At 41.6% G+C, this 11,607-nt stretch overlaps 1 protein-coding gene across 1 annotated transcript; it reads left to right on the top strand.

The window, feature by feature from the left end:
• The first annotated feature begins 4,848 nt into the window (after window positions 1-4,848).
• LOC309815827 (TIMELESS-interacting protein-like) lies at window positions 4,849-6,168 on the top strand. The gene has a single exon (XM_082642854.1). It carries the CDS (start codon window positions 4,890-4,892, stop codon window positions 5,757-5,759), a length of 870 nt encoding a protein of 289 aa, XP_082498980.1. The 5' UTR covers window positions 4,849-4,889; the 3' UTR covers window positions 5,760-6,168.
• Window positions 6,169-11,607: the final 5,439 nt, after the last annotated feature.

The following is an 11,607-nucleotide window of genomic DNA, read 5'->3' as shown; positions in this document are numbered from 1 at the left end:
GAAAGAGCCAACCAGTTGCTGTCCTTTCTTGCATTTGCACTTATTTCTGGTTACAGAGTTAAGATTTTACTTTCCTATAATAGGAATTCAAGCAATAAGTATCCAAATGGGAGAGGATTCAGGGTGCCAGTAAAGAATAATTTCTACTCTCCCTCTAGACTTTTAAAGGGAAAATGGATGTATACACAGTATGGAAACCTGAGGCTTCAATTTTACACGTTATAGAGACAGACTATGGCAGGGAAAGGAGAAGAGCTCAGGTCTTCTAACTATGGACACTGAACGTTTATTAGGTGACTATCTACTAGGCATGGTGCTGAGGTCATAGAGCTGAATGTGACAGTGTTTGCCCTTCAGGAATTCACAGGCTAGCAGAGGAGATGGATAGAAGCACAGATCTACAGAACAACACAATGTTTGCACTCTTAGGCCCAGGTAGGGCCTGGTAAGATGGGCTTTGGCACAGGCCAACAGACCCCATCATGCTTTTCAACCCTTTTTAAGATAGTATCTGTCCACAATAATCCAATCAGACCATGCAGCATCTGTTTCCTTTATCATTGTCTCTAAATAAATCATCTATCCCCTCCATCTCTCAATTTCTTGTCCTTGCTGTCAAGTCACTGTTATTGTTCTGGTATGCTACCTCCCCCAACACATTTACCACACTCCTTGTTTCTGCTTTGGACCTGAAAGTCATTCCTGGCTCCTCCCTGTATTCCTAAGACAGCTAAAGTCATTCTCCAGTTGCTTTTTAGTCCTAGGTTTCATTTTGGTTCCCCTGACATGGTGCCTCTTGCCCCAGTTACAAAGACAAAAAAAAAAAATCCTCTGAGAACCCAAAAGAGAGAATATTTAACAGAAATAGAAGAGTGAGTAACAGCCTCATCAAGTACGCACACTTCCTCTGGTCTAGAAGTGTAAGCTGGAATTTGACAGGAGATGGGGAGGAAGGCATTTAGACTGAGGGTTCAGTGCACATAAAAGCAGGGAGTTATGACAAGATTGGTGTGTTTGGAGAATGAGAGGTTCCATGAGGAAGTCATATCTGTACCTCCCTGACCTGTCATAAATGTCTGTTTCCTAAGAGAGGAGCACTGATACACAATCAAAAAGGACACAGTTGGAGAGATATACCATGTTTCTGGATTGGAAGAATCAACATTGTGAAAATGACTACACTACCCGAAACAATCTACAGATTCAATGCAATCCCTATCAAACTACCAATGGCATTTTTCACACAACTAGAACAAAAAATTTCACAATTTGTATGGAAACACAAAAGACCTGGAATAGCCAAAGCAATCTTGAGAAAGAAAAACGGAGCTGGAGGAATCAGGCTCTTGGACTTCAGACTATACTGCAAAGCTGCAGTAATCAAGACAGTATGGTACTGGCACAAAAACAGAAATATAGGTCAATGGAACAGGATAGAAAGCCCAGAGATACACCCACACACGTACAGTCACCTTATCTTTGATAAAGGAGGCAAGAATATACAATGGAGAAAAGGCAGCCTCTTCAATAAGTGGTGCTGGGAAAACTGGACAGCTACATGTAAAAGAATGAAATTAGAACATTTCCTAACACCATACACAAAAATAAACTCCAAATGGATTAAAGACCTAAATGTAAGACCAGACACTATAAAACTCTTAGAGGAAAACATAGGAAGAACACCCTTTGACATAAATCACAGCAAGATCCTTTTTGACCTACCTCCTAGAGAAATGGAAATAAAAACAAAAATAAACAAATGGGACCTAATGAAACTTAAAAGCTTTTGCACAGCAAAGGAAACCGTAAACAAGACAAAAAGACAACCCTCAGAATGGGAGAAAATATTTGCAAATGAAGGAGTAATCTGCAAAATATACAAGCAGCTCATGCAGCTCAATATCAAAAAAACAAACAAACCAGTCCAAAAATGGGCAGAAGACCTAAATAGACATTTCTCCAAAGAAGATATACAGATTGCCAACAAACACATGAAAGGATGCTCAACTTTACTAATTATTAGAGAAATGCAAATCGAAACTACAATGAGGTATCACCTCACACCGGTCAGATTGGCCATCACTAAAAAATCTACAAACAATAAATGCTGGAGAGTGTGTGGAGAAAAGGGAACCCTCTTGCACTGTTGGTGGGAATGTAAACTGATACAGCCACTATGGAGAACAGTATGGAGGTTCCTTAAAAAACTAAAAATAGAACTACCATATGACCCAGCAATCCCACTCCTGGGCATATACCCTGAGAAAACCATAATTCAAAAAGAATCATGTACCACAATGTTCACTGCAGTTCTATTTACAATAGCCAGGACATGGAAGCAACCTACGTGTCCATCGACAGATGAATGGATAAAGAAGATGTGGCACATATATACAATGGAATATTACTCAGCCATAAAAAGAGACGAAATTGAGTTATTTGTAGTGAGGTGGATGGACCTAGAGTCTGTCATTCAGAGTGAAGTAAGTCAGAAAGAGAAAAACAAATACCATATGCTAACACATATATATGGAATCTAAAAAAAAATGTTTCTGATGAACTTAGGGGCAGGACAGGAATAAAGATGTAGATGTAGAGAATGTACTTGAGGACACACGGAAGGGGAAGGGTTAACTGGGACGAAGTGAGAGAGTAGTATTGACATATATACATTACCAAATGTAAAATAGATAGCTAGTGGGAAGAAGCTGCATCGCACGGGGAGATCAGCTAGGTACTTTTTGACCACCTAGAGCGTGGGATAGGGAGGGTGGGAAGGAGGGAGACGCAAGAGGGAGGGGATATGGGGATATACGTATACATATAGCTGATTCACTTTGTTATACAGCAGAAACTAACACAGCATTGTAAAGTAATTATACTCCAATAAAGATGTTAAAAAGAAAAAAAAAGGACAGAGTTTATCTCTTTAGGCAACAGGGTCCACACCCCACAATATATATATGGTTATGACAGAAACGGCCTTGGGAGAGAAAATTTCAGAAAAAACCTTGCTGTTAAGCTAACTTCATATTACTGACTCTAAGAGTTATTGGTAGAAATAACTACATCTTGGCCCCCAAAACTTTTCATTCTACCCAGCACGTGTGTGCGCACGCACACGCACGCGCGCGCACACACACACACACACACACATCACTCTCCACTCGCAACTCTCCAAACTGCCTCCTCTCATTGTGCATTTTGTTCTGAGATTTTTCCTTTAATGATAGGTGGGGCCCATCTTTCTGATTTTAACTTCTTCCCACCAGGAGGTAGAGATTTATCCTGACAAACCATTTGGAATTGCTGGGGGAATATGAATAAAATTTGAACGTGCGTCCTACAGCAGTGAAGAGAATACCTGAGAAGTTTGAAAGCTTTCGTGGGAGATTAGAGGCGGCTGTGAGGAAATGTGCTACCCGGTGGTGAGCTCCCAACACAGATATTTCACTATCCAGGGAGCTCTAATTACTAATACAGTACATGAACAGTATGATATGTCCTTACAATTGCAGGCGCCTTTTCAAAGATAATCTTTAATAGTTTATTTGACAACCTGTAAAATTATAGAAAATTATTAGTCTTGGGAATTACAGAAATCCCTGTAGTACAAACAATAAAATTATAATTACCTGTGGGTAATTGAAATTTAACTGTTTTCCTATTGTATATTACACATCAATAGCAACATAAGTTCAGGAGGTTTTTTTCTTCTTTCCTTTTTTCTTACAGAACCTGAGAAAATGGACAGCACTGTTGGGGGCTTGTAAGTTCCTGTCACAGGACTGAGCTTGAACAATTTTGATTAAAGCCCCATGTTTGAGACTGTCATTAGACCTGCATTAAATTACATATCTGGAGTGTTAAAAATAAAGAGTACAGTAGCTTTTTCTCAGCTACCTAAGGTAGGTAGTTAAGGCCTTGATTATCTTTAAAGATCTTTTTTTTCCCCTCCACTGAAAGTCACTGTTTCTTTCATTAAACATAAAACACATTTAAGAACACTAAAGTGTGTAGACAGGAACATTAGGATGGCATATTCCAGAGTACCTTTGTTCTGTATTCATTGCTGTAGGTTGACTCCTGCATTGTATAATGTGATTTTGTTTAGCTTTCATTCAGGTGAACTGGACAGGATTGGCATCGCTCAGGACCTTTAAATCCCTGGGCTTCGGACAAAGTGGTTACTTGCCTTCTTCTTCCTCATTCATCCTCCAATTCCACCACCCACAAAAATTTTTTAAAAGCCACATAAATATTTTAAACCAAAGCAAGGTACTGGAATTTCAATTACTCCCTTCACTTCTCCTTTGAATGATGGCCTTGATCACAGCACCTCCAAGCTCCACCCCTTTGGTTTCCTTTGTTTAAAGGAATCTTCTGGTCCTTTGATTCTTCTCAGCTGAATAGTGGTTTAAATGAATGGAAGGAAAGTATGGACCTGAAAAGAGTCACAGGTAAAGGGGCTGGTTCCTTTGCAGAGATTGTCTCTACCCTTTGCTGCCCCTCCTGTTCAGCTCCATCCCACAAACCCTGTCTCAGGGTCCTGCAATTGCTTGTGTGTAAACATCATCAGGGCAGCAAGGCCTTTGGGGAACCATGGGCACACAGGGTAGCCCTCTGAAGCTTTTACCCAGGAGTAGCAGCCACAGGCCAAGTGGTCTGACCCAGTTCCTCCTCTGTGGTTTGGAGAGTAATGGGAATTGAAATCTGCTTTTGTTTTATCCAGGGCTGATTTTCACCTCATTTTCTAGATATTAGGAAATAGGGTCAAAGAATGTGGAAGGTTCCAGACTGATATTAGAAATTAGCCAGGCGAGATACACGGTTTCCCGGACGCGCGGAGCCCTGTGCTGCGGATACTGCAGTCTCCTCCAGAGGAAAAGATGCTAGAACCACAGGAGAATGGCTTGATTCACCTACCAGATTATGAGCACATAGAAGATGAAACTTTTCCTCCATTTCCACCTCCAGCTTCTCCAGAGAGAGGTGGTGAAGGAGCTGAACCTGAAGAAGAGTTAGGGAGAGGGGCACCTGTTCCTGTACCTCCAAAGAGAACAGTTAAAAGGAACATACCCAAGCTGAATGCTGAGAGATTAATTTCAGAGAGAGGGCTTCCAGCATTAAGGCATGTGTTTGATAAGGCAAAATTCAAAGGTAAAGGTCATGAGGCTGAGGACTTGAAGACACTAATCAGACACATGGAGCACTGGGCGCATAGGCTATTCCCTAAACTGCAATTTGAAGATTTTATTGACAGAGTTGAATATCTGGGAAATAAAAAGGAAGTTCAGACCTGTTTAAAACGAATCCGACTTGATCTCCCTATTTTACATGAAGATTTTGTTAGCAATAATGATGAAGTAGGGGAAAATAATGGCCATGGTGTAACTGCTACTGAGTTAGATCCCTTTCTGACAAACTCATCTGAAAGTGCAAAGTTTGCTTCTGAGTCGAGTAGAAGTCTAACAGAAGAACAACAACAAAGAATTGAGAGAAATAAACAACTGGCCTTGGAAAGAAGACAGGCAAAGCTACTGAGTAATAGTCAGTCCCTAGGAAACGACTTGTTAATGAACACACCCAGTACACAGACACCTGAAGAGGGTAGTACAGGTGAAGAGCAAAAGGAGGAAGAATCAAATGGATTTAACAAAGACCTTCTAGACGATCCACATAATGATGCTGCTGCCAATACTGTAAATGAAGAGGAGGCATTAAAAATAGAGAAAATGCAACTGGACCAGTCCTTTTAAAATATATAATAGTAACTTAAGGCTTCATCTAGAAATGTTACTGAGGTTGGATAGGCCTCAAATGGGAAAGTCTATTAACTTGCTATCTTCCAAATTTGAGATGACTATGCATTTTGCCTACTTTGAGTGAAAATCCTTATATAGTGAAACTTTTATAGATTCCTGTTTAAAATCTGGTATTATTTATACTTGTTTCTTATTCACTTTCATTGTCTATTTATTCTCCTTAGTGTTTATTTTTATATGGGTATGACCTTGTAAAAATGATTGGTAGTTAATAAGTAGCTTCCACTGCTAGTGTGCCATTGAATGCCCTGTTTTTACTAAACTGGGTGGTGTTTTAAGATGTAAATATGTAATAAATGCTAATGTTCTTTTTTTCTTTTTAAATAAAAAGCTCACAAACTAAAAAAAAAAAAAAAAAAAGAAATTAGCCAGCAGGCTAGTGCCATCCTCTCTTCTGTAAGAGGTCCGAGGGGTCCAGAGTGGGAGGACAGGGGCCTTCATCTTCCTTGATCACCACTGGGTAGTTCATGACACATGAGGCAGACAAAGGAGGGGCTACCTCATCCAGACCTTTACGTTAATTATATTAAGTGAACCAACAGAAAGAGGAAAAAAAATTGAAATTCAGAAACAGCAGCATAAGATCATTTCTTCCTTTGTCCTCCTTCATTAATTCATTTACAAACATGATGGCATGTTTGTAAATGAATGCAAACATGCCTGTGCGCGCACACACACACACACACACACACACACACACACACACACACCTCATCTTTTAGACAGAATATCCTCAGTATCTCTCATTGGATAACCTAAGTCATAACTTCATCAGTCTTAAGATCCAACGTTGGCAAGAAGCATACGTACATAAAGCATTTCTTTGGGAAGAGTTGGTCCTCTTAGAATTAGTTCTATATAATGATTTAATGAGGTTCCTTAAGACACCAAATCTTGTTTCCTTTCCAAAGGTAGGTTAGAAAATATGTGTACCATCCTGAGCATTGAATCCAGGCTGCAAAGTGATGAAAAGCTGATATATCACCCTCATGTAGATGAAAGTTCAAGGTGGATAATGTCCCTCTACAGACTGGGGTAAACTCAGCAGTTTGTGGTGCCACAAAATCATGATGTTGTTAAGTATCAATTTGGTGTGATCTTTTAAAGCAGGAACCAGCTCACATCTGGTTTACTCATTACTCACGTCTCTCCTCCCGCTAGAGCATAAGCTCCATGAGGATGGACACTTTGTCATGCTCATCACTCTCACTTTCACAACTCTCCACTGACTTCACTTAAATGAAAATCCAACCCTACATGACTGGCCCTGCCTGCCTCTCTGACCTTGTCCCCCACCATTCTTTCCCTCATTTCCCTCCAGCCACCAGGCCCCTCGCTATTCACGAATGCACTGATTTCTGCCCACTTTTCTTTTTGTTTTGTTTTCATTTAACTCTCTTCTCACCTCCTCAGAGAGGTCTTCTGACTACTCTTCTAAAGTTCACCTCCCTCTAATCCTGGCATTCTTCTTCCCCTGGATCTGGCTTGGTTTTCCCCATAGTATGTGTCACCATCCAGAAAGAGTTTTTAGCAGTGATAGTAACTCAGTAATATTCACTGAATGGGTAGAATTTTGACAAGTGAAGAACATCCAGATTGGGAATTGGGTATAAAGATCAAAGAGATCCCAAGTTAGGCACCAGGGTCCTTAGGGCCATTAGTAGAAACAGACAGCAGGAGGGGTCTGTATAGAGGAAAATAACTCATCACTGATTGTTTTGATTTTTATATAGAAATATGTCCTTTCTGATTTCTAAAATGGAACTTGGTGATCTATGCAGACTTAAAGGCTCTGCACCGTGCCCGACAGTTCAGCATTACACTAGGGAGATAAATGTAGAAACTATCAAATCTGTAATAAGGTAAAACCTGGTTTCCACCAATTTAATCTCTATTAAAAGCCTCATGAACCACATTTTGGTAAAAGGGACTAATATCTATCTCACAGCTATGCCCAGCTTCTAACTCAATTGGCATATGTTTCTTCATATTCCTCTTTAAAAAGTCAATGGTTTATGAAATTATCCAAATACCTGAATCCTACCCTAGCCAGAAAAAGTCAATAAATGCTAAAGAATTTAAATTGCACTCACTCCATGATCCCCCCCCCCAGGCATTTTTTCCCCCTTAAGTGCAAGCGTTAGTTTCAAGAAAAGGAACGCATGTAAAGTTCAGTAAATTTGGGGAGGATTGCTCTATGATTTTGACTCAATGCCCTGATTTTAATCCAAGCCGTTGAAAGATAAGGCTTAAAAATAGCCAACTGAGATTTCTCCCACCCTGTCCCGTGACTTCATCTATCCCTCTACTTCAGGAGGAGCAAAGCCTTTTCCTCAGCAGGGTCTTGCTCAGCAGAACCCCGACTCGTGGAGTCCTGTGGAGTACCCTGTCGGGGTGTACCTCCAAGACAGTACTCTAGAAAGGCATTCCTTTCCTGAACACTCCTCAGAATCATTAATTTGCACAAGATGCAGGCCTCATAGCTACATGGTGGTCTGACAGTGAAGGGTCACTTGAAGGCACAATAAATCTCTCCGTCTGGACAGTGTCCTCTGCTCAATTCAGCTGATGGCTCTTTGAAGCTTATTTTCTAGAAGGTTTGAAAGGTTTGGAAAGCAAGACAAAATTCCAAACTCTGGCTTTCTGGAAGAGTCTCACATCTTGCTGTCTATTTTTTTTTTTTTTTTTTTTTTTTTTTTTTGCTGTACGCGGGCCTCTCACTGCTGTGGCCTCTCCCGTTGCGGACACACAGGCTCCGCGGCCATGGCTCGCGGGCCCAGCCGCTCCGCGGCATGTGGGATCTTCCGGGATCGGGGCACGAACCCGTGTCCCCTGCATCGGCAGGCGGACTCTCAACCACTGCGCCACCAGGGAAGCCCTTGCTGTCTATTTTTAAATGGCCATCCTCTTCCAACATCCCCAGGCCATTTGGGAACCACGACAAGGGCTTCGCAATGTGTATGACGCAGAGGTCAATATTGCTTCCTCAGCATCCACATCCCATGGGTCCTAAATTCCTACAGATTAAAGGTTGTCAAGGGAATGGATTTCTCTCAAGTCAGGAGGGGGCCTTACACCGCTCCAAGTTTCATAAGCGTTTTAAGTCTTTCCGACTAAAACCAGAGGCCTGGTTGACAGACTCTTTTCACATCCCTTCCAGCTCTAGGAGTCCAGATTTTAGCTCAGGCCCAGATAATTCTTTAGTGAAAAAGTGAAACTTCTGTTCTAGCTAATTCAGTCTTCGGCACATTTGCTACTGTTTTTTAGAAGCCAGAGGCGATTTACAAGGGAACTTGCAAAGCCATTTTGCCTGAACAAATTCTCCATCTGGTGATTCACTGAACATTATCTCATATTTCTTAAAGGAAGAAACAAGGGATGGACTTAGAAGGCCTCATGTTGACGTTTACCTGCCAAGACTTCTTACTCTGCCTCTCCAGATCCATTTGTAAATCTACATAGAAAAACACTCTTCTGGTACAATTGCCCTTTGCTTCTAGCTGTCTTAGGTCGATGAAGCTGCAACTTGGGGCCCTGTCCACATATAAATACTAGAATAGCTGAAATTCGAGGATAATTTTGTAAAAAGAATTTGTTTTATATTTCATGGGACCCATGAATGAGTCTGAGTATTTTTCAGTCAGTTGTTATGTGGTACCTGAGAACAACACAGCTGCTAGGGCAGTTCACATCACCTCCTGCAGAAAGCATAATGATAGACAGAGGTCCTTGAAATAGGAAGGGGAAAAACAGGGCCTGTTAGGGTCGAGGGGTGTCTGTGACCTCACACAGTCTCTGTTGTTCTCTTGGGGATACTCTCAACTCCCCACACTACCTTCTCCCCCAACGTTAGCCCTTTATCTTCTCCTCCTCCTGATCGCTGGGACACCCTCGGTGGTCTGCTGGTGTCCCTGCAGCCTTTGTGATGAACCCGTTGATTTCTGTGTTTTTCTAAAGCCAGATGTTCCTTCCTGTTGGACAACCCGGTTTCTCCTCACTCACTAGTTGCATCACTTCTGCTTCTGCCCTCAAGACACAGTATCTCTCCAACAAGTTGCATTGCTTTCTAGCCAGCTTGTGCCTAGGAAGAGAGACTGCTCTTGGCTCCCATCCCTTCCCTAATGCTGCTTTCTTTTTTTTTTTTTTTTTTTTTTTTTTTTTTTTTTGCTGTACGCGGGCCTCTCACTGCTGTGGCCTCTCCCGTTGCGGAGCACAGGCTCCGGACACACAGGCTCCGCGGCCATGGCTCGCGGGCCCAGCCGCTCCGCGGCATGTGGGATCTTCCGGGATCGGGGCACGAACCCGTGTCCCCTGCATCGGCAGGCGGACTCTCAACCACTGCGCCACCAGGGAAGCCCCCTAATGCTGCTTTCTTAAGGCCACATACTGATTCTCATTCAGCTGATTTTCTTTGTGCTTCCACTCTTTAATCCATAATTCTCTCTCTGTGACCCTTGCTGCTATTTGGCTTTGGATCTTTCTTTTTATGTCTCCTATACTGTTAACTCTGGAGGACAGAATCTGGGCCAGATATATGTAGAAAGAGGGCTCGGAAAAAGATAAGAGGAACTGACTGGGCCAGGAAGGGGTGCAAGTTCACAGGACATAGGGAAGTGGGAATATTGCACATAATCTTACATCAGGAAACACACCAGAATTGTACTCATTCACTCATAAATGCAAACATTCATTCATCAACTCAACACTTGTCTGTAACAAATATTCTACCTCTCAGTTGTCTGTTTTATAAGATGGCTCAAGATTATTTCTTTTCTTTGTGCAGGAATCCTAGACTTATACAACCATCTTCCAACACAGATATGAAATGACCATTTTCTGAGCCAGAGATACTTCTCTCTAATTACTTAGGCCCTGTCTGATCTAGGGCACTGAGTGACAAATTTGAGGTTTTCGCCTAGACTATCACATAACAATTCATCCATTCATTTATTCATTCAAGCAATTAATCATTGAACTGACATTTATTGATCAAGAACGTATATGTGCCAAGCATTGTTCTCAGTACTCCAGAAATGACAGTGAATAAAACAAAGTCCCTGTTCTTATTCAACTTATTAGAGACGTAGGTTGAGGGGAGACATACATATTCTTTCAGCGGTTGATGAATTCTGTGAAGAAAAATCAGGTGGCTAACTAGACAAAGCAATGGGGAGCAATGTTGCATCATTAAGTAGAATGGCAGGAAAAGGCTCCTACTTATTAAGATATTATTTGAGTGAGGAGTGAGCCACATGGATATTTAGAAGAAGAAAGCCTTAGGTAATGGGAGCAGGAAATCAATAACCCTCAAGCAGAAGAGTGCCTGGTATATTCAGAAAACAGCAAAATTTGGCATCATTTAGTAGGTCCATCTCCTGTGAGCACTGAAAGACCTTGCATTTTTCAAAAACTACCCACTTCATCGTGATCACCTGTTTAGTGCTTATTTTTCTTTCTAGGCTACACATAACTTGAAGCAGGAAATACGATTGCTTGGTTTACCCCTACATCCTAATGCTTACTGGATATCTGGTACATCAGAGGTGCACCATAAATAGTAACCAAATGAATGAGTGGATGTCTGAATAAACTGCCCTATAAAATGAGATAATGCACATAAATCTTTTAGCTCAGTGACAGAGATATACTACACATTTAATGGATTTCAGGGACAATATGTTGCTGCTGATGCAGGTGATGATGATACATCCCAGGAGAAGTTGACCTTCTTCCCGAAGATGGAGAGGCTGCTCCTGGTCCATGGGTAGACCTGTGCAGCAAG

Source organism: Mesoplodon mirus (genome assembly GCF_964341445.2).
Source record: "Mesoplodon mirus genome assembly, chromosome: 14".
NCBI classification, from domain to species: domain Eukaryota; kingdom Metazoa; phylum Chordata; class Mammalia; order Artiodactyla; family Ziphiidae; genus Mesoplodon; species Mesoplodon mirus.
Note: the sequence above shows the minus strand (reverse complement) of the source record. Positions and strands in the feature narration are given on the sequence as shown.

Coding starts and splice junctions, on each gene's coding strand:
- LOC309815827 (XM_082642854.1), top strand. CDS start 4,890: ATGCTAGAACCACAGGAGAATGGCTTGATTCACCTACCAGATTATGAG.